The sequence below is a fragment of the Doryrhamphus excisus genome, linkage group LG9 (assembly GCF_037039965.1).
Source record: "Doryrhamphus excisus strain RoL-2023G ecotype Guam linkage group LG9, RoL_Dexc_Guam_v1.1, whole genome shotgun sequence".
Taxonomy (NCBI): Eukaryota; Metazoa; Chordata; class Actinopteri; order Syngnathiformes; family Syngnathidae; genus Doryrhamphus; species Doryrhamphus excisus.
Window position 1 is genome coordinate 3,287,147 of NC_136365.1, and position 21,245 is coordinate 3,308,391.

Below are 21,245 nucleotides of genomic sequence, written 5' to 3' on the forward strand. Positions count from 1 at the left end.
TTCTGAAGTGTCCATCATCATCATCATCATCGTCGTCGTCGTCATCATCATCTTCAAACGAGCCACCCTCCGCCCATCTCTTTGCCGTCTCGTTGCCTTCCCCACGCGGCCCACACGCACTAATATGCACGTACCGCGCGTCAGTCTTTATGTTTGCACCGTGGACCGGACACAATGGCACAGTGAACAAAGAACGCAGCTTTCATGCACCAAAAGCGAGACAACTCCACCTTAAAAAGACGTAGCGTCCCATACCGGAGACACGGGCGCCATCTTCCGTCCACCTTAAGTGCTCGTTGTGGCCACGAACGCCAAAGTCCAAACGGGCTTCCGTAGCCGTTCTCCAGCCGGGGAGTCGCACTCTGCCTCCCAGCGCTGAGACAGCAGCGCCACTTGAGGAACAACAGCCGAACCCCATCCGCATTTACGGGAGAACATGTCCGGACCCAACAAGTACCGAGAGTGGATCCTGGAAACAATCGACTCTCTCCGCTCCAGGAAAGCGCGTCCGGATCTGGAGAGGATTTGTCGAATGGTCCGCAGACGACACGGGTCAGACCCGGACCGAACCAGGGAAGAACTGGAAAAACTGATCCAGGAGCAGGCTGTGCTTAAAGTTAGCTACAAGGGCTCCATCTCGTACCGGAACGCGGCCAAGGTGCAGAGGAAGAGCAGAAAGAAGAGTGAAGAGGCGGCGGCGGACCTTCTGAACAACAACAACGGCGACAGCGCGCTCAGCCTCACCGACCAGGAGGACGACTCGGAGCCCGGCGCGGCTCACCAGCCGCCCGTCAAGAAGAAGCACAAGTCTCCCCCGAGCCCGAGTAGCGGAAATGGGAGCCTCGCAGACAGCGGTGTGACGGAGGCGGGCCACCCGGTTGGGAGCGGCTGTGAAGAAGATGAAGAAGCCCGTCCCGGCCACAGAATAAGCGCGCATGATGAACAGCAGCCGGGTCCGTCCGGAGCTGACGCCGCCGAGCAAAGTTGCACAGGAGGAGCCGGCAGACTCGAACGCGACATGCCCCTGTGTCCCAAACCTCCAGCCGGGAGCGTGGGCACCGGTTCCAACTTGGACATACACGATCGGCTGGTGGCTTCGGTCCAGAGCCTGCCCGAGAGGAGCCTTCGAGGGGGCCCTGACACCACCACCACCACCACCACCACCACCACCGCCAAAAGAGGCCCCGTGAAACCGCTTGGTCTCAAAGAGATTCTGGGCTACCTCAGTAGCCAGGAGCGTCTCTCCGAGGAGAAGCTGACCAGGGGCAAAGTCAAAGTGGTCATGGAGAGAGAGGTGGCCGGCGGCAGGCTGCGCAGGACCCGCTGCGGGAACATCACTCTTCCTCTGAGGGGAGCGATGACGACGGAGGCGCCCGCTGGGGGGAGACTTGCGAAGGACAAGCAACACGAGAAAAAGGTGGGCGACACGAAACTTAATATTTGCAACACGTCCGGGGGTCGTGCGGTCGGTGAAGAGCTGCTGTCCTGCTTTATTAATGACCACTGTTCGAGACCGCGCGCATACGCTGCGCTCCACTTCGTGTGCTGTTTATTGTGCACATAAAAAACATGTATTTAATGTATCTTCATCATCATTATACATACTTATATTTACGTTATTTATCGCTTGAGAGCGTTTCTGCGTGACGCGTGCACGAGAGGATTCTGGTGGATCCGTGGATCCGTGACGTATGGTTGGGCCCAACGTGGGTCCAGCTGGTGCCCAAACCCACGTACTGTATACATCCTAATTTGCATAATCACATGCTGACTTTTGCTTGTTTTCCCCTCATTACCATCACAGCATTTTTTCAAGTTCCCCTCATCATCATTCGGTTCTTCATTCATTCATTCATTCATTTTCTACCGCTTTTTCCTCACAAGGGTCGCGGGGGGTGCTGGTACACCCTGGACTGGTCGCCAGCCAATCACAGGGCACATATAGACAAACAACCATTCACACTCAAATTCTATGGACAATTTAGAGCCCAGCATGTTTTTGGAATGTGGGAGGAACATTCGGAGAAAACCCATTCGGAGAGTACCCGGAGAAAACCCACGCATGCACGGGGAGAACATGCAAACTCCACACAGAGATGGCAGAGGGTGGAATTGAACCCTGGTTTCCTAGCTGTGAGGTCTGCGCGCTAACCACTAGACCACCCAAACATCCTTCCTTCTTTGGGACTTCATGTGAGAGGTGGGATAGACACCCTGAACTGGTCACCTGTCAATCAATCACAGCACCTGACATCACATCCACTTGTTGTCATGGGGTCAAAAACAAGCGCAGTGGCGTAGCTACAGGGTGGCCGGGGGGGGGGGGGGGGGGGCAGTGGCTCGCCCCCACAGCTGGGGGACAATTTTGACAAACGCGGGCGGTTCTGTGGTGCGGAACATTAGTTCAGCCTAACTGTTGTTTCCGCTCGGACACATTTCACTGCAGCTTGAGGTGAAAGGTGAGGTGGAACGTTCCAAGGATGCCACCCACGACTTTCTTCAACACCAGGAAGTGGGAGAAACTCGGAAAAATGGTGTATAGCTCAAGAAGTGGAAGTCGTAGAGAGTCACAATTTCGTTGGAAAGAAAGAAATTGGTTCCAAGTTAATAGGACCTACCGTACCTGAAATGTCTTGTCCAATCAGAATGCAGCTTTAGAAAAAAACAAATATCTCAAGAACTATAGGTGGTATCAAATTGCAACCAAGTTCCGCCCCCCCAAACGAGACCACGACTTTGTGCGACATCGGGGAGTGGGAAATAAATGTGTATATATTAATTATAACAAATTCCTTAAAATTTAGTAATGGCGGACAACTTTTACATATCATTCCAGGTTCCTCTTCAGGAGAGCGAACTTATGGATGTAGTCGATGAAAAGGGTGTGCAGGAGGACAACGACGAAGAGGAGGATCCCAGGAGTTCTAATGAGGAGGGAAGACCATCCACGATAGCCATGACAGGTTCCAAGCAGGAAGCCACGGAAGATGGCAAGAGCCATGGAGCATCCGAGGAGAAGATATCCCATCAGCATGAACGGAGTGACAAAGGTGTGATTGTAGAGCACAGGAAGTATGTAGGAAAAGTGTCACGTGATGCTATACACTACAAAATTGATCCTTGTTGACGTGTGCAGACGGCCCGTCACTTACGGACCCCCTCGCTATGACTGGTTCGCCTCCAACCCGATGCAACGCTGCACATGTGGAACAGACACCTGCCACACCTGATCAGGTACCTTTGGACACACGAGTAAACAATTTTTAAATACAATTATAAGAACCAAAAAAACTGAGAAATAGAAAAAATATATCAATCATTCATTCAGCATGTTTTTGGAATGTGGGAGGAAACCGGAGTACCCGGAGAAAACCCACGCATGCACGGGGAGAACATGCAAACTCCACACAGAGATGGCCGAGGGTGGAATTAAACTCGGGTCTCCTCGCTGTGAGGCCTGCGGGCTAACCACTAGGTCGCCGTGCTAATATAAGTTAATATAATACTAATATAAGTTAGTGTGGCGGCACGGCGGTTGTGTGGTTAGCGCGCAGACCTCACAGCTAGGAAACCAGGGTTCGATTCCACCCTCGGCCGTCTCTGTGCGGAGTTTGCATGTTCTCCCCGTGCATGCGTGGGTTTTCTCCGGGTACTCCGGTTTCCTCCCACATTCCAAAAACATGCTAGGTTAATTAGCGACTCCAAATTGTCCATAGTTGTTTGTCTATATGTGCCCTGTGATTGGCTGGCCACCAGTCCAGGGTGTACCCCGCCTCTCGCCTGAAGACAGCTGGGATAGGCTCCAGCACCCCCCGTGACCCTCGTGAGGAAAAGCGGTAGAAAATGAATGAATGATATACAGCAATGTACAATGCAGTTTGACTTTATTTGTATATGACGTTGTTTATCGTTTGTCAAAAGGAAGGAAATTGCAAGGCAAATTTAAAATTGCTCAGTTTTTAAAAACTCTTTTTTTTTTGCATGCAGATTGGTCAGATCAAGAACACCCACTCGGGCTTTAATGGTGAGTTCCTATCTCCAGCTCACAATGTACTGTACATGCGTCCGTTGATGAGATATAACGAGTCTTTCCTTCACGGGTAGGTGTTGAGTGTGAGACCGAAGTGGGCGTGTCATCCTGCCTCCTCACACCCACCGCCTCCCCGAGAGACAGCGGCTTGTCTGAAGAGCAAGGGATGAACGGCGGAGTTACCAACGGAGAGTGAGTGCCCGTCGTTTCTTATGTCACGTGACTTATATTTGGAAATGGTAATGGTAATGGTAATGGTTTTATTTCATTTGAACATGCATCAGATTACAATTGAATGCATCACATAATCAGTTCACAGTTCCACATGTCCAAAAGGAGTAGGAAGAAGCAAAGCTTATTAAATCCTACCCCTCCATCTGGTACTTTTACAATCAGTAACTGTTACATTTGTTCACTTCCTGCTTTCCATAATACAGTTTAAGGTTTTTTTTTTGTTTTTGTTTTTTAATAATGCACCTCATACCGAAGTACAAGGTGATATGACCAACCTCACACCATATTTATGTTTTTAAAAATGGGTGTCAAAAATAAGGCATCAACAGCAATCATTTCAGTAATGTTAAAAATTCATTTTCTACCGCTTTTCCTCACAAGGGTCGCGGGGGTGCTGGAGCGTATCCCAGCTGTCTTTAGGCGAGAGGCGGGGTACACCCTGGACTGGTGGCCAGCCAATCACAGGGCACATATAGACAAACAACCATTCACACTCACATTCATACCTATGGACAATTTGGAGTCGCCAATTAACCTAGCATGTTTTTGGAATGTGGGAGGAAACCGGAGAAAACCCACGCATGCACAGGGAGAACATGCAAACTCCACACAGAGTTGGCCGAGGGTGGAATTGAACCCTGGTCTCCTAGCTGTGAGGTCTGCGCGCTAACCACTCGACCGCCGTGCCGCCCTGATGTTAAAAATGTGTAGCATAATTAACAATCCACACTTTATAATGTTATTCTGACTTAAACACATAACAGCAGTGCAATGACAACACCATATACAGTCGTGGAAAACAATTATTACACTACCATTTTTTCTTCAATTTTTTGTTAATCTTAATGGCTTGCATGACAGAACAATCTGTGCTACCGTACTGTCCTGTATGTTATTATATGTTATTGTATTCAGCCTGATATTTGCTGATATTTCTAGCTTTATTAAGCTGCAAGGGGCCAGTGGGAGTCCTGTGGACTGGACCGTGTCTGATGTGGTTACTTATTTTACTACTGCTGGTTTTCCTGAGCAGGCCGCCGCCTTTAAGACACAGGTGAGTTTGTATCTCTTTTCCTCACCAGCAGAGAGCGTCACATTGATATATTTCAATGCATACCACCATGGATTTGCTCTCTTTGTTAGGAAATCGATGGGAAGTCTCTTCTCCTCATGCAGCGTAATGACGTTTTGACTGGCCTGTCAATCCGACTTGGCCCCGCCCTCAAGATCTACGAGCGCCATGTAAAGGTTTTGCAGAAAACACACTTTGAGGATGACGACTGTACATGAATAGACATGTTATGTGTCGGTCGACTATTTCCAACGATATGTACGAAACATTGACATTTAATTGCAACACGGCACTCAACCTCACACTTAAACACAAGCTTCCTCCTGGAATGAGTGACAGCACACAAAAAATAGATTTTCTGCCAATTTGAACACAGATGATTGAGAAGTACAGTGGAACCTTGGTTAGCATCTGACGTTAACCAAATTAAAAACAGGTTTTTATTGGGGTTTGGTTTTTTTTTTGGTTGGTTGTTTTACAATTTGAAACCTTCACTGAAGATGTGATTCTTGGTGAGACCGGGAACAGGAAGGTGGTGGTGGTGGTGCTTGATCTCGCTTCCACATCGAGTCTTTGCATGTGAAACTACAATTGTAAAACGATATAAACGTGTTTTGTGTTGCCGTTTTGGTTTAGCTAGCTAATAGCCTGCTAACACGGATGGTCGTTTTGTGATCAAAATACATGAAGAACGCAGATGTGCAGATCATGCAGTGTGTTAACAACAAGACGAGCGCCATATTGTACACTAACTGGAGAATGCATGCAATGTTGTGGTATACATTTTGGACGTTAATCGAAAAACGTGCTAACCAGGGTAGACCGAGGTTCCACAATATTTTCTTTTCACAATGACACCAGGATTTCTCCACCAGCCGTATTCAAAGAACGTTATCAGAAGGTCTGCATTTACAAAGAGAGTGTATTGTTGTGGTTTGCCATGGTGTAGAACTGCACTGTACTGAAAGGTAGTACCCTGCCCCTCATTGTCACTTGCAATTTGATATTTGATGTGTACATGATGATATTATATGTAATGTCTTGTGGACATAAACATGATCAAGGGCTTTATGATGGCGTTTATTTGGTGGTGTGCATTGACCTTTGTAGATGCTCCTCAAGGTTAAGGTTAACTGCCACCATAAATTAGTCAGGTGAGCGGTTGTACCCAAATTATATGTCCACTATGTCTCAAATATGTCAGTACATACCTGTACTGTAGTCAATACTGTGTTAAATATGCTGGGTTTTGGTGCAGTAGGTGTTAAGGTCACTTGTCACCTATGTTTATCGTCTTTTTGTGACATTATTTAGTGGCAAAATGTGTCCGATGATAAACTGGCCAGTCCACTATGTAGCGCTCCGCAACCCTGAACAGAATAAATAAGCAGTATGGAAGATGGATGGATGGAGATAGGTAAACTATCAGTGCAGTGTAACCATTTTTTATAAATAGTCCGTAACCGTGTCAACCAAAACTCAGCATTGTTGTCTTTGTAAAGATACATGATCCATTAAGATTATTCAAGTTTCTCAAATTTTATGTTTAACGGAAGTATGATTCTCAACATACTGAGAAAAAGATGCGATGCATCCCATAAGGTCATTTTAAGGTCATTTTTTCCCCTTGCGTCAATTAAATCTCAAACATAATCACAATGTAAACAGACATACAACTGAAGATGGAAGACCAAGCGAGTGTTAAGTGGATTTGCCGGAGTAAATATGTAAATATATCCATTCTTTTGTCCACGACAATTGACAAAGAATGATGTAAATTAATTTCAAGTCGTTCCACCGCAGTCATCCAAGCAGCACAACTGCCACATGTGTCATTCCTTCTTCTCCCAGCAGTAAACAGTCCCAAGTTGTACAGTTTTACTCAAATGGTGTCGTTTATAGCTGTGATTTTTGGGTTCCATTTTGTGAATTTTTCCAGTGTGTTCTCCCAGCATCACTACCTCTTTTCTTTCATCTCACTGTTCTCTATACAACGTCCAAGTGCACATTTTCATAATGCAATCTTTGCATCCGTCTCTGTTTGAGTCTCAAGTTAGGGCTGTACAGTCACACTTTGACCTCTTGCTAACATTTAGTAATAAAACATAAATAAATGAAGATGATCTGTCTCTGCTGAATTTGAGTGTGTATGTCAGTGAATTAGAATAACTCATTGGGTGGATATCAGTGAATAAGAATGGTATTTTTAAATGTTTACTGTGCCACAAATTGATGCTAGGTCCCCGGAAGCCTGCTTTTTTTTTTTGCAGAAAAAGGAATGCATTCTGAAATACAACCTGAGTTGTGGATACCAACATTTTGTTATGTTCTGGTAAAACTAGCATATTCATTTTGGGGGGGGATTAAAATAAGATATGAAAATAATAAGTTTGGGATGGCTTTCTTCTTCTTAACAAGAAGAATTGTACTATGTGATTGATTCCAATGTAATTTGAATGTTCAAAATAAATTGAACCATGACCAAAGCTTTAACCAGGAAGTTTACCAACCCTCATTATAGTACTGTACTACTGTTACTAAGTTGCAGGCTCCCAACATCAAATTAGTAATGGCGATATTATGAGTAAAGATGACTCAAATAATTAAAGGGGACTTGTTATGTTTTTCCATCTTTCTGACTTACTGTATAAATATTGTTAGAATTAAAGAAATTTGGGATGGCTCTGAACGCTGGGTTTCAGAGTTTTTTTGTAACACTAGCTCCCTGTGACATCACAGTCAAACAAACTTCCTTATATGGGCGTTCCCGGATACTAGCTGGAACCTTGCCCTCCTCCAGCCCTGGTTTCACCATGTTAGCATGGAGCTAGTGCTAATGGCTTCCAGGAAATATTTGTTCAGGTTTGAAGGACAGATAACTTACCTAAAGACCAGAAGTGGTTAAAGTTACAGATTCCAGGTGAAGAGAAAAATATGGGACCGTTTTGGCGAAGCTGGACTATCCGCTAAACTGTTGCTGAAGTCCGATGCCTTTGCAACGTTATTTGTAGTCAAGCTGTAAGTAGTAATTAATCAGTGTCCTATATGTGATCATTTTGTGTATGTAAGCCCAAGATTTAGATTTAGCTTTCTGTGCGGGTTGTGTGTAGCTACAACGCAATACAAAGGGCTGAAAAATCAGCATAAAAGGTCCCCTTTAAAATGTATATTCCATTGATATAGATGAAGTATATATATATATATATATATATATATATCTTCAATTTTATCAAATGCTACTTTTTTAATCAAGTTCAACGAAGTAGTAGTGGAACGTTTGTTGTCTGTTTCCTGGGGAAGACATTTCTGAAGTACACGATGTGTTTATTTCCGGTTGGGGCGGAAGTAGATACAAGGGGCTTGTGTAGGTGACCGAATGGGAGATTGCTAAAGCATTTTGAAAATATTAGCTCACCACGGAGGAAAGACAATCTGTTTAAATTATTTCAGTGTCTACTGTATAAAAAAGCGTCGGAAACATGGGAGCTCACCTGGTGAGACGGTATGTCACCGAGACGGACACCGAACCTGACCCAGCGAAGAAATTCGAATTCGACCCCCAGTTTGGATTCCCTGAAAGGAAAGAGCGAGGTTTGTAACAATATGTCGACTGAATGCAGCGTTTTAATGTTCTGTAGTAGTCTAGTCCTTCAAGCGAACGTAGCTAGCTTCTCGTGTAACAACGCGATAACTCACGAACCTTTGCTCTCGTGCGGGAAAGAACAGTTCAATAAGGACATAACTGATATCATAGCATTCCACAGAATCCCGCTCACATAGATTGATATATGATATGATGACGCTGTGATGTATTGACCAGCTTTATAGTCATGTTTGTATTTGACATTACTAATGTGTGTGTTCATCCCTTATGCAGAAATGGTCGCCACTCAGGAGCAGATGAACTTGGCCCAGCTGCCTTTGGAGCAGAGGGACTATTGTGCTCATCACCTCCTCAAGTTCATGAAGTGCAAGAGGGACAACTGGCCCAACTTCCTAGCCTGTAAACATGAGAAGCACGACTGGGACTACTGTGAACACCAGGAGTAAGTGTTAAAACAACAAAAAAATTACTTTTTAGAGATAGATTTGTATGTAATATAAAATTAGTCCGTTACCGTATTGACCTGGATATAAGAGTATTTCCTCCAAAGCAAATCAGAGCTTTTCTTCCTATCACTCACACCCACCGGTGACTTGAAGATACAGTTTTGATGCAGAGATGCACTTGAGAGAATAACGGTGATTTTTGAAGCAGTTTTAAAACAACTGTTGAAAAAATATATTATTATTATTATTATAATACAGTTCAGTTTTCATTATTCATTAATTCTGGGGGCCGTTGAAGACTGAATGAACTGAATAACTACAATAATGTTTCTCAGCTTTCTTGATCAAATTGCTGGGACACCCAACTTTGATTGGCCCCATGGTGGGTTATCAAATAGCTTGTACGGTGCTTTGTTTGGGAATTTGATTATTGATACAGTACAAGACACACTGACCAGTTTATGTACCATATTGTATTTATTATTATATATTCAGGTCAGTATGATGTTTGCCACAGCTAACTTTCCTAAAATAGGACTTTTGTTTTAATGGCACACTCACCACGTTTCAATTTTTTTGGGGGGGTTTTCAGCTATATGATGCGGATGAAGGAGTATGAGAGGGAGAGGAGACTCCAGCTGAGGAAGAAGAGAATTGAGGCCCAGGCTGAAGCTGCATAATGAAGCTTATCTTGTCAACATCCTCTCTGTATATAACTAATGCTGTTCACATTAAACAGTGCTGCATAGTAAGATGTAAATGACAAGAGTTTGCTCAGTTTTTGGTGTTCTCTGCTGAGCTCTCTATTGTTGAAATGCCCATTTATATTGAGCGTGCCCCCGTGTGGTCATTTAGCAATACTACAATGCCAACATATGTGTTGAAAATACATTTTTAAAAGCCGTATTAAAATGGGCATTTTGGGTCCTGCCGTGGTGAGTTTGAGGGGGGGAAATGCGCAAACCTCATTATCTGAAACTTTGGCATCTTTTAACACAAGAATACAACATTCTAACTACATTCATAAACATTCAGAAAAGTGGTCCACTTTAAAGTTGTAAAATTCTTTCACATGGCTCTAGCACCGCACACAAATCATCAATTTCGACACTGAATTATGAGCAAAGCTATTTTTTTCAAATATTCCAGACAAAAATTGGAAACAAACTTTGGTTCCTTTTTATTAATAAATTACTTTTATCCAGACATACATACGGTTTCAAATGTAGATGAATGGATTTGAACAACAATTTCTGAACATCAAAATAGACCAGATCACTACGAGTTCTCTTTCAGTGCACACAGGTTGGATTGAAGGTCAGAACATTTCCAAGAGAGCTACAAAATAATTCAAATAATCTGTGAAGATGGATTTGTTTTATGTGTGCGAAAAGAAATTAAGCCATTGTGGTGTTAAACGTTACTCTCAGCATTTCAACAACAGTCAAAAAAGGTAAAGAGCAAAAACTGGAATCGGAGGGAAGCCGGCAGAGATTTGTTCAGTCAGTTTAAGATCCAGCCTAGATTTAGGATAGGATGCTATTCTAAGGCTGCTAAGATCAATGGAGCTGATCGGGTGAGGGAGGGGACCGTGAAAGTCATCCCCTACAGCAAGAAGGGCAGGATGGGTGATCGTAGGGGAGGGTAGTCACGGAACTCCTTCAGGTAGCTGCGATGCTTTCCCTTGGCCCACACGGTCATTTGGATGAAACCCACCAAGGTGAAGAAGGCCACAGGCAGACACTGAGTCATCAGAGTGAAGCCGAGCCAAGACCCCAACTGTAACAGAAGGAAGACCGTGGAATCACTTCCTAAAAAGGGCTACTTTACAGTTAAAAGTACATCACTGTTCTTTTCAAGCAGCCAAAGTTTAGAATGAAACACACAACCTCGTAAGTGTAGTTGGGGCAAGAGACCAGCAGGAAGATCCAAGTGAACGGGTTCTTTGTCGGGTAGGGAATCTTTCTGGTTTTGGATCCTGTAGAAAATGATAGTGAGGAAAAAAAAAAAACATTAAGACTACGATAGCTGCCAAGGAGGTGACATTATTTAAAATTTAGATAACTGCTAATTTGTGCAGTCTGTATAAAACTTGAGCTTTAAATTGCTCATTATTTTTCAAGTTTGCATAAGTTATACAGATTTAATGAAATTGTACAAATTTTTATGCTGTCAATGATTAGATTTGCAGTATCTAGTGTGTATACCTACCTGGCGGACGGAGGTTACGGAGGGCAATGTGGATGGAAAAGTTACCAATCTGACAGAACTGAGGAAGAAAAGGTAACATCACTGATCAGACACATGCAAATTCCTAAAGAGGTCACGTGCCGGAAGGATTCTTACCAGGAATAAAATGAGACCCAGTCTGATCTGTTGCTCTCCGTAAACTGTAACAATACATCATCGCACATGAAGCATGTTATGTTGAGAGAGTATGTACAGTATACGTGTATATGTAGATATGTAGAGTAGGTAGTGCACTCACCGGGTGGTGTATAAAGCGGGTGATTGATGTAATAAGCCATCCATGCTGCAAAGCCCCAGTAGTATGTACAATTCTGAAAAGAAACATACGTTAAAAACAGCTACGTACATTTTCAGCCAGAGATTAGAATGCATCACATCGTAAGATGACTGCTTTGGAATGGTGGCATTAGTGTCACCTTGAAGATGTTACGTAGAGGCATGGTTCCATGAGAGAAGCGATGGACAAACAGCGTCTCCAAGAGCCTCTTGACAAAGTGGAAAGAGTGACACATGCAGGCCAGACTGGGAAAAGCAGAAGATTTTTTTTTTTTAGCTGCTTGGTCAAAATTGCCACGACAACAAAGCATACAAAGTGTGTAATTTACTATGTCATATCACAGTGCTAAAACAGAAATTTGGCATTTATAACAATGTTTGGTGTCGGTGCCATTTAGTGTGTATTTTGTGACATTTTTTTTAGAGGCACTCACTGTACGACCCAGTGTTTACTGGTGGTAAAATCATATTTGGATGCATAGATGAAGGGAACCCTGAAGTAGAACATCAGGTAGATGACAAGAGGACCGGTGTACTCTGTCAGGAAGACCTGAAAGTCACAAGATAAGTACTGAACACATATACTCAAGATAGCCAATATAAGAAAATAATGTTATTTATTTAACAATATGTGTATTATTATATTGCTTATTGTTGTTTATCAGGGGTGTAGAACATAACATATTTAGCTACTCAATACAGCTGACTATGCAAGTGTACCTAAAAGTGTTGGCTGCGTTTATTTCAGCTGCTGTAGCTGCCATGCTATATTATTGATTTATTGACCATGTGCTGTATGTACATAGATTACGCAACACTCTCTTTGTCCGTTCTGTCGGCCTTCACACTCCGTGATGAACAGGTAAGACTCTTCTACTCCCAGTAGGGAGTACAGTACAGTACTCCAGTATCTTCTTGCCGATCCGATCCCTTTTTTTCGTTTTTTTTTAATAATAAGCGTTTGTTACAAACATTAATTTGTGGAATTGAATATGCTTTATGAAAATAGCTCTTCTATGCATTAAACATAATGCAACCAGTCATTCATTCATTCATTTTCTAGCGCTTTTTTTCCTCACGAGGATCGCGGGGGTGCTGGAGCCTATCCCAGCTGTTTTTGGGCAAGAGGCGGGGTACATCTTGGACTGGTTGCCAGCCAATCACAGGGCACATTATTTATTATTTATTATTTATTATTTATTATTTATTATTTATTATTTATTATTTATTATTTATTATTTATTATTTATTATTTATTATTTATTATTTATTATTTATTATTTATTATTACACGGGAGCCAGGCAACAACATTTCATTGGCAATTTCTCTGCTGTGTTATTGTGCAGTAACAATAACGAAAGTCTATGTCTACATATAGACAAACAACCATTCACACTCACATTCATACCTATGGACAATTTGGAGTGGCCAATTAGCCTAGCATGTTTTTGGAATGTGGGAGGAAACCGGAGTACCCGGAGAAAAACCCACGCATGCACGGGGAAAACATGCAAACTCCACACAGAGATGGCCGAGGGTGGAATTGAACCCTGGTCTCCTAGCTGTGAGGTCTGCACGCTAACCACTAGACAGCCGTGCCGCCCCATAATGCAACCAAAGTAGTGCTAAATTTTAGATTGCCTTTTGTAACAACCCTCTGAGTGTCCGGTTCCTAATCCAATAAAAGATCACTTTGGACCAAGTGGACATGCAAAATACTTTTTGGGTAGGACTAATCATTTGACATGGTTACAGATCAACTGTCAATTAGAGTGGAGACCACTTTTTGAGAAAATACGCTCTCGCTCTGCTTAGGTTGATGTTATGTCAGGTATACTTGACTTGGTTAGGTCTGTTCTGGAATGTGTACTTACCGTGACCCAGCTGATCTGAGCCCCCAGGTCTCGGAAGTAGAAAGTTGCTGTGGTTCCCACAGGCAGCTGCTGCAAAACATCCTCATCCTTCAGAGATTTCCCCTCTGAAACAGTTACAGTTACTTGCAGAGGTCCACTCTACTGTAGAGACAATATTAACTTTGATGGACTTACTGGGATCCAGTCTAATGGACTGTCTGGCCGGGTACCACTGAGGATCTAAAACAGACAAGACAGCGTGAACATTTGCTTGCTCTTAATTGGGATGAACGAGGCCATAGCGAGAACACTCACGGCTCTTGTGGAACATAGACTTGATCTCCCCGATGGTGGCATTGGGCTCCACCTGCAAATAACAACCATGACAAATAAGCTGACGCAAATATACAGAAGTATACACAACAATCCTGTTTTTCCATTCATGACAGTGATTAGCGGTAAATTTAGCTCTCGCTATTCCCACACACCCCGTGGATATGAGCTATCCAACAGCTGGTATTCAAGTTTCAAAGATCCTCTGGCCACCACCAAAGCACACGGCATCGTGCCAAGATGACAGCGACCTGCACAACAACATACAAACCCAAAACGACAACAATTCCGACCGCAATCTAACAGCGGCAAGGTCAACTCAATCTAAGCCAAAGTGATGGATTAGCTAATTAACTGATTACAGCTTTTACTTTTCCTTTAAGACCTTTTGAATTTGCATGTTCTCCCCGTGCATGCGTGGGTTTTCTCCGGGTACTCCGGTTTCCTCCCACATTCCAAAAACATGCAAGGTTAATTGGCTACTCCATAGGTATGAATGTGAGTGTGAATGGTTGTTTGTCTATATGTGCCCTGTGATTGGCTGGCGACCTCTCGCCCAAAGACAGCTGGGATAGGCTCCAGCAACCCCCGCGACCCTTGTGAGGATAAGCGGTAGAAAATGAATGAACTTTTTGAATACAGTACCATCCATCCACCGTGACAATTATTGCAGATGTACCTGACGACTTCTATAAAGTTCCATCATCGCTTTAACAATCCTTTCCGCAAAATTTCTCCTATCTTTGAAAAAATTAAATTTTACAAATTTTATCCCAATAATTATTCCGATAGATGTCTGTTCCAGCATGGAACCTGACAAATGTAACAATTCAAAGTTACCAAATATGTACATTTGCAGTTATACGATCATAACATGGCTGGCTAGTAATACTATTCTTGTAATAAACAAACACCATCTTAATTTTGGAGGACCGACGAGAGCCATTTCTGTCCACGTCATTCTCAAGGCCTCACACCGTTTTTGGCAGCATGACGTCATCAAGTGCTGCTCAAGGATCATATGTAAACGACGCCACGCCTCATTTAGTACGCGGATCACAACTTAGTCTTATAAAGCCTGACTAGACAGGATCAAAGATTTAAAGAAGGCATATACCCTATAGGCTAAAGTATAAGGACACCTCACCATTACTCTACAAAACACCCTTTTTTTTTTACAAATAAGGCCCTCTACCTGCCCACACGCACAACCAAAACTTTAAATTATTGTTATTTATTTTAAATTATTTGTACAAATTACTGTTTACGCTGTACATTGTTCATATTTGATGTCATCTATTTATTTATTATTTATTATTTATTATTTATTATTTATTATTTATTATTTATTATTTATTATTTATTATTTATTATTTATTATTTATTATTTATTATTTATTATTTATTATTTATTATTTATTATTTATTATTTATTATTTATTATTTATTATTGTGCAATGACAATAAAGAAAGTCTATGTCTTTTACAGCTCTATCTGTTACCAGTTGAGTAAGAAGGTAAGAAGTACTGTATGTCAATATAGCCTGCACTGACCTAAACATAAACATAGCAAATGCGACTGTACACACTTAGAAGGCCGCACACCCACATGACTGTTTCCGAGCCGTGCATATAATGCTAAAATAAGACAAGTGCAAGTACTGATTATATATGATCAAATGTTTATATATTCTAAAAAAGAATCTACAGAAGTGCTATCAATTCAATGAACCACAGTTTTCTATAGGGCTTAATGTGGAGGACTGAGGCTTGTTGTTTTCTGTTGCATGTATCAGATACCGTACAGTGTTGCAGTGAGGTTAAGTCCTGCTAAGGTGTTGGAATTAGCTGCCAAGATGCCACATTTTCACTCAACGGCCACAATAAACAGAGAAACACTGCACCTATTCGTGAATGACAACACAGCTGAGCTCAACTTTGATTTTAGTGGAATTTCCAAAATGGAAAGTCTCATTATATCGATATTCTCGGGAGTTGGAAAAAATACCGATATAACCGGACTATCCATATATCCGATCCTGCGCATTGAACTGCATTAAAAGTGGGCGGATCTTTGATATGGCATGTAATTTTCTCCTTGAGTTCATGGATTGCGTATCTAGCATAAAAAATAAAAAAAATAAACTTACGCTGTAGTGATTACCGGTTACCGGGACATAATTCACCCCGGAACTATCGATAGGGAAGGTGTTGCCACCCGGAGGGGTAGGCGCGAGGGACGGGTGTTTTCCGCTGTGTGTGCTGCACTCTGGTGGTGGAAGTGTGAAAAATAAAGTTGACTGGAAGCAGCCGTTCGCCTTGTTCTTTTTTGGTATTGAAATCCTTAAGCAAAGATTGATTTAAGCTGCTTTTGTATCGATATAAGCAGACCAAATTGGCTGGCGGGAGATGAAAAGGGCATCGTAGTAACCGGATTATCATAATAACCGGGTATCGTACTAACGGAGCTAATTATATCATAAAAGACTAGAAATTTGCCGGGAAATGAAAATAGTATCGTAATAAGTAGTAATTCGTTTTAACCGATATTGATATAACGAGACTTTACTGTACTTTCAAAAGTTATACAATTGGGACTTTAACCAAAAGTCTAAAAAGTCACAAACATGGAGCTGTCATCATGCATGGCATCACGCTAAACTTCTTTTCCTGGCCACTCAGTGCTATACAGTTAGGCTAAAGTGAAAATAAATAACAAAATCTGACGTGTTAATGTGAAGAGAATCACCTCCCGGTTAGTCGCAGTAATGGCATCACCAAGTGATAGACATCGGAATGCTCAAAAGTGCTATTCATGAAGCATCCATGTTCACTCCCAAGTCATGCATCATCAAAAGGTGAGTTGTTTTATTTTGTCCTATCATCTGGTGAGTTATTAACTTTCCATGACATTTGATGGATCGGTAGCTAACGTGCAGTAAAAAGAACTTTGGTACAAGTCAGTATACAGTTGTGGACATTCAAATGTATTTGTTATTTCCTATTTTCTGATTAGAACCTCTGAACTAAGCACCTGCATTTCTACACCTTTTATATAGTAACCACTCCACAAAAATTGGAGCTTCTGTTGTATTTAAACATATTTCAAATGACAATTATTTTTGTCAATCCCAACAAGAGGCTGTGGCAGCTGCTACTGTTGTTGGCCTCCATTGTTTGACAGGATTATCAAAGATGTTGTGGGATGAAGATCTAGTACATGATCACCTACAAAGCTGAGGGGCTGCTGTCTTTATGTGTCCATTATTGCCTGACAATTGCACGCTGGTAAACAACCGTGGGTTAAGTAGTTTTTTTTTTTTTTATTACCGCCTGACATAAACTCTATATGAACAAAAGTTTTGGGACACCTGACCGTTACACAGACAGAAGGCTGACATAGGAGAGATTAAGGACGCTGAATGTGTACTCCTCAAGATCGTGGGTATGATCACCATGTGGCCAGACTTCCAAGCAGGCAGAGTTGTGTCACGTGGGAAAGTGTGGGTTTACAGTTGCGCACCCTCTGACGACAACTCAGGCAACTTCACTATGTTCTAGGAAAGGTCTGACTCTCACTGACACATAGTGGGATATTTATACTTTAGATAGTACCACCCCGATTGTACCGATTGTGTATAGCAAGGATTCATGCACTAAAACAATTAAATATGCACCAAGTCATTTCATCACATTTTGTGAAAATAGTTCAAATGTGTTGTTCTTACCTTGTCCAGGAAGCAGAGCTTGTCCTTGGTCTTGGCATCAAGTATCTCCACCTCAAAGAAAACAACAGCCTTTTTAGTCTTTTTAGCAGGTTTGCGTTTGACGGGCGCTGGAGCCAGCACAGGTGCAGCTGCCGCCGCCCCGTTGGCCGGCTTTTTACCACTGGTGGCCTCAAGCGCGAGGGCATCCATGTCAACGGTCCACACTCCGGACTCTAGTTTATTCCCGTCTCCACCACCACCCGACAGTCTAGCCCAGAACCACACCAAGCCCGAGGTGCAAGCACTCAGCTGTGGAAATAAATCTGTCTCCCCCATGCTTGGTGCTTTGGGAGCCCCTCCCTCGTCCTCCTCGGTACTTCATCCCACCAAAAAAAACCCTCCCCTCCTCGCTGGCTGGCCGTGTCTCATTCCTTCACTTCTGGTCAACTGCTTATTTTAACTGCCAGTCGATCTCTGGAGAGCGGACATATGCCACATGTGCTTGCACAATTGCAGCGTCAGGAAAGGCCATCTGCAACAAGCTTCTCTCGACGTCACATCATTATGGAGAATAATGGAGACGCGGTCGATTGGTTATGAAATGCCACCTGCCCCACCCTTTTATAAAACGCTTTGACCTCTGACACCTCTCAGTCTGCAGCTAAGTGGGCAAAAGGGGGGTGAGGTGTTATGACAACCAACACCGTACGGCCCCATCTCTTCCTCTCCCTGCAGCTAAATATAAAATCCACTGCTAACTCTGCACAACCCTCTCGCAGCTAACTCTTCCATCTGTATGTATAGGGTGATGATGTCACTAGATTGGCAGTTATTTGTTTTTAAAATCCACTTTAGTGACTTCTTCCATGTGCTCAGTTGGGACGTCGGGTGTCACGTCTTGCAGTCACACACACACGGAGGGAGTTGCCCTTTCCTGCTACCCAAGGGTGATAATACCCCAGATTCCCCTAGCTTAGTTGGGGCATTCCCTTTGGTGAAGGCCACCGCAGCTTCTCCACCCCCTAATGGCCAGACGTTGCCGTTTGCCAATGAAATACATACAATGCAAATATGGCGATTTAATTTTTGACCATTTAGTATGGAATTGTCAATTAACAGCTTATTGTCTTTTATCAATCACAGGCTGGTAAAGAAAAACTAGCAAGCCAGTATTGTTTTACAGCAGTTGAACTGCTAACCAAAGGAACAAATGTGTGCACTGTATTGTGTTTGTTTGTCCGTTTGTGAGTTTGCAGGCAAGAAAATTAGTACTATTTGGTCTTGATTAGTGAGCAGGCCACTTTGTGGTTGAGAACACATGAATGGGACTTTACCATTTGCATTCTTAGTTGGTGGGAACAGTTGCATAAAGCGTCATTCAGCAAAAAGACAAAAATTAATTGAAATAAATGGAATCAAACTTGCACAATTTTTCTATTTCTGTCAGATTTTTTTTTCTCTCTTATAATTATTTCCACAGCTCATACTAATTGGACAAGACCTATATCGGAGATAAGCATGTAACACTACTGTGTAAGACAAACTGGTCACATCTGACTCTTCCCCGTGCCAAGCATCTAAGGCATACCCATGGCCACTGTATACCCTCCCGCCCACCCCCGTCTCATCCTAGTCTATATAAAGGCTCTAGCGATTAGCAACAGTCTGTCTCTCTAACGCACGATGGGCTGAAAGTGAAGCAAGGAGAATTAACTTCAACGGAGGACCCTCAGTACGGTGAACGCAACTACAGATAGGCTCAATTTCCAAAAACCCTCTGCCTAGGAAGTTGTCAGGTAAGATACCAATTGTTAAATCATCAGTGTTTCAATTTGAGGAAGTGATATTGAATTTAGGCAACCACTTCACACACTTGACGGATGTTATAATGTAAGAGAGGCGTAAAGATGATACTGCTCTCTAGTGCAGTCTGATGTAGACTTCATAAAATAAGAATTCGTAGAAGGAAAAACTGTGTTGCCGTGACAGAGCACAATTTGCAGTTACATTGTCAAATGTTGGAATGGGTAACAAATTTAATAGCATCATACTATTTTCTGTGAAGGCTGTTGTAGTCTACAAAATATGCAGATATCCTTCATTGCAGTGGAGAACTGTGGAGTGAGTGGAATGGGAATTACATAAAATGTGCCTTTACTCAAGCAAATTCCATTCCAAAAAGTTTGAATGCTCAATTGTCCTTTGTTTATTATGACGCATTCCCTTTTTCCCCCCACTAGCTGATGCGGCCATCTGCATTCTGAAATGGGCCCAATGAAGAACACCACAATAATAGAAATACCGACCTGTGCCATTTGAACACAGTACAAAAAATATTGACCAAAAAGTGTGTTTTTTGGATTACATTCCATGCAAGATTTATAATCACACATACTGCCAGTGGTAGCTGTGACTTTTACCATTCATTTGCTGTTCTTTTACCCCCACCCCCCACCCCTCAGACTGCAAAATCCACCTGTGTGAGGTGGCTCATGGTCCCACTGGTTGGGTCGGTTTCTGTCAAGCTGCTTCAAGCCTGTTTGATGGCTTTTGGTGCTCAATAAACTCAAAAGGAACATTTATTTGCATTGATTCTCGCATTTATATTTGTGGTGTGTTTTTTTTTTTGTAACTATAGGAGAAGGGTGTCTTTTTTTAGCCAAGATCAACAGAGACAAGGCTGACTTATCAGATGGATTGTTGAGTAATAACAAGATAACGAGCGCCATAAGTAGTTCAAGCCAGAGATGGCGGTGATGCAGCGCATTGTGCAAACCGTAAATCAATGCCTTCATTACATTTACATGTGGATACGTCCCGGAATCAAAAAATGCAACATATAACGTTCTCAAATTTCTATGTACCTGTGGTTATTGAGTATTGCATGCACATTAACCAATACAAATGCTAATGTCCGCATACTACATGACGCAAAGCCCTGCCGGTCACAGCAAGCGGGCAGTTACGTTGCCTCGTGCTGTACAAGCTCTGTTTGTATCTACGATGTACAACTTAACGGGTGTTGGTTGGGATCTATTCACACAAAAACATTCCCGACTAATTGAACTGCTACAATGTTAGCTCCATTGAGGGTTTCATGTTGTTCGGTACTTACCTCGTAGTGCTTCATCTTGTCACCCCTTTCCGTGATATCCCAAATGAGTGACACTGCAACCTCCAATCAGAGAAGTGATTTCCAAAGGCTGACAGTAGTGGGCGGGTATCAGCAATGCCTTTTAGCCAATCAGACGTTAGTCGGAAGAAGACGCTCACCGCTTCTGCTGCCGAACCAATAGGAGTTTAGTAAATTGAGAGGTCATGTCTATTATGCACAAAGACAAAACTGTCGTAAATCAGCGTACGCTGATAACGCTGTTGCATTTCACAAATACATTTTGATCACGCATGTGGTAAGTGAACATTTTCAGTTAACCTGGAT

The 21,245-nt window shown here is 42.7% G+C and overlaps 3 protein-coding genes and 1 long non-coding RNA gene across 5 annotated transcripts; 3 read left to right on the forward strand and 1 right to left on the reverse strand.

Moving 5' to 3' along the window:
* Nucleotides 1-21: 21 nt before the first annotated feature.
* samd1b (sterile alpha motif domain containing 1b) lies at nucleotides 22-5,818 on the forward strand. Its single transcript, XM_058083924.2, has 7 exons — nucleotides 22-1,417; nucleotides 2,837-3,050; nucleotides 3,137-3,234; nucleotides 3,988-4,024; nucleotides 4,105-4,222; nucleotides 5,204-5,318; nucleotides 5,408-5,818. The coding sequence occupies exons 1-7, from the start codon at nucleotides 437-439 to the stop codon at nucleotides 5,552-5,554; spliced, it is 1,710 nt and encodes a 569-aa protein (XP_057939907.2). The 5' UTR covers nucleotides 22-436; the 3' UTR covers nucleotides 5,555-5,818.
* Nucleotides 5,819-8,648: 2,830 nt separating this feature from the next.
* ndufb7 (NADH:ubiquinone oxidoreductase subunit B7) lies at nucleotides 8,649-10,152 on the forward strand. The gene is made up of 3 exons (XM_058084292.2): nucleotides 8,649-8,927; nucleotides 9,214-9,382; nucleotides 9,979-10,152. The coding sequence occupies exons 1-3, from the start codon at nucleotides 8,816-8,818 to the stop codon at nucleotides 10,064-10,066; spliced, it is 369 nt and encodes a 122-aa protein (XP_057940275.2). The 5' UTR covers nucleotides 8,649-8,815; the 3' UTR covers nucleotides 10,067-10,152.
* A 390-nt stretch (nucleotides 10,153-10,542) lies between these two features.
* On the reverse strand, nucleotides 10,543-21,020 carry tecrb (trans-2,3-enoyl-CoA reductase b). Of its 2 annotated transcripts, XM_058084069.2 has the most exons (12): nucleotides 20,922-21,020; nucleotides 17,828-17,878; nucleotides 14,082-14,133; nucleotides 13,962-14,006; nucleotides 13,788-13,891; nucleotides 12,347-12,462; nucleotides 12,053-12,158; nucleotides 11,875-11,947; nucleotides 11,733-11,776; nucleotides 11,598-11,655; nucleotides 11,276-11,364; nucleotides 10,543-11,165 (listed from the first exon to the last, which is right to left on the reverse strand). In XM_058084069.2, the coding sequence occupies exons 1-12, from the start codon at nucleotides 20,934-20,936 to the stop codon at nucleotides 10,992-10,994; spliced, it is 927 nt and encodes a 308-aa protein (XP_057940052.2). In that variant the 5' UTR covers nucleotides 20,937-21,020; the 3' UTR covers nucleotides 10,543-10,991. The 2 variants fall into 2 exon arrangements, with proteins under 2 accessions (XP_057940052.2, XP_057940044.2); XM_058084061.2 differs by lacking the exon at nucleotides 20,922-21,020 and having other exon boundaries at nucleotides 17,828-18,157.
* On the forward strand, nucleotides 19,491-20,394 carry LOC131136947 (uncharacterized). The gene is made up of 2 exons (XR_013628090.1): nucleotides 19,491-19,602; nucleotides 20,047-20,394. It is a non-coding gene; the product is annotated as an uncharacterized LOC131136947 (long non-coding RNA).
* Nucleotides 21,021-21,245: the final 225 nt, after the last annotated feature.

Bases quoted from the DNA above. Each gene is read 5' to 3' on its own strand.
- samd1b (XM_058083924.2), top strand. From the start codon at position 437: ATGTCCGGACCCAACAAGTACCGAGAGTGGATCCTGGAAACAATCGAC. The intron at 4,025-4,104 runs GTGAGTTCCTAT...CTTCACGGGTAG, and splicing joins CACCCACTCGGGCTTTAATG to GTGTTGAGTGTGAGACCGAA. The intron at 4,223-5,203 runs GTGAGTGCCCGT...TGATATTTCTAG, and splicing joins GGCGGAGTTACCAACGGAGA to CTTTATTAAGCTGCAAGGGG.
- ndufb7 (XM_058084292.2), top strand. From the start codon at position 8,816: ATGGGAGCTCACCTGGTGAGACGGTATGTCACCGAGACGGACACCGAA. The intron at 8,928-9,213 runs GTTTGTAACAAT...TCCCTTATGCAG, and splicing joins CCCTGAAAGGAAAGAGCGAG to AAATGGTCGCCACTCAGGAG. The intron at 9,383-9,978 runs GTAAGTGTTAAA...GGGGGTTTTCAG, and splicing joins GACTACTGTGAACACCAGGA to CTATATGATGCGGATGAAGG.
- tecrb (XM_058084061.2), bottom strand. From the start codon at position 18,142: ATGGGGGAGACAGATTTATTTCCACAGCTGAGTGCTTGCACCTCGGGC. The intron at 14,007-14,081 runs GTGAGTGTTCTC...TGTCTGTTTTAG, and splicing joins GTCTATGTTCCACAAGAGCC to ATCCTCAGTGGTACCCGGCC. The intron at 11,365-11,597 runs GTAGGTATACAC...CATTTTCTACAG, and splicing joins CCGTAACCTCCGTCCGCCAG to GATCCAAAACCAGAAAGATT.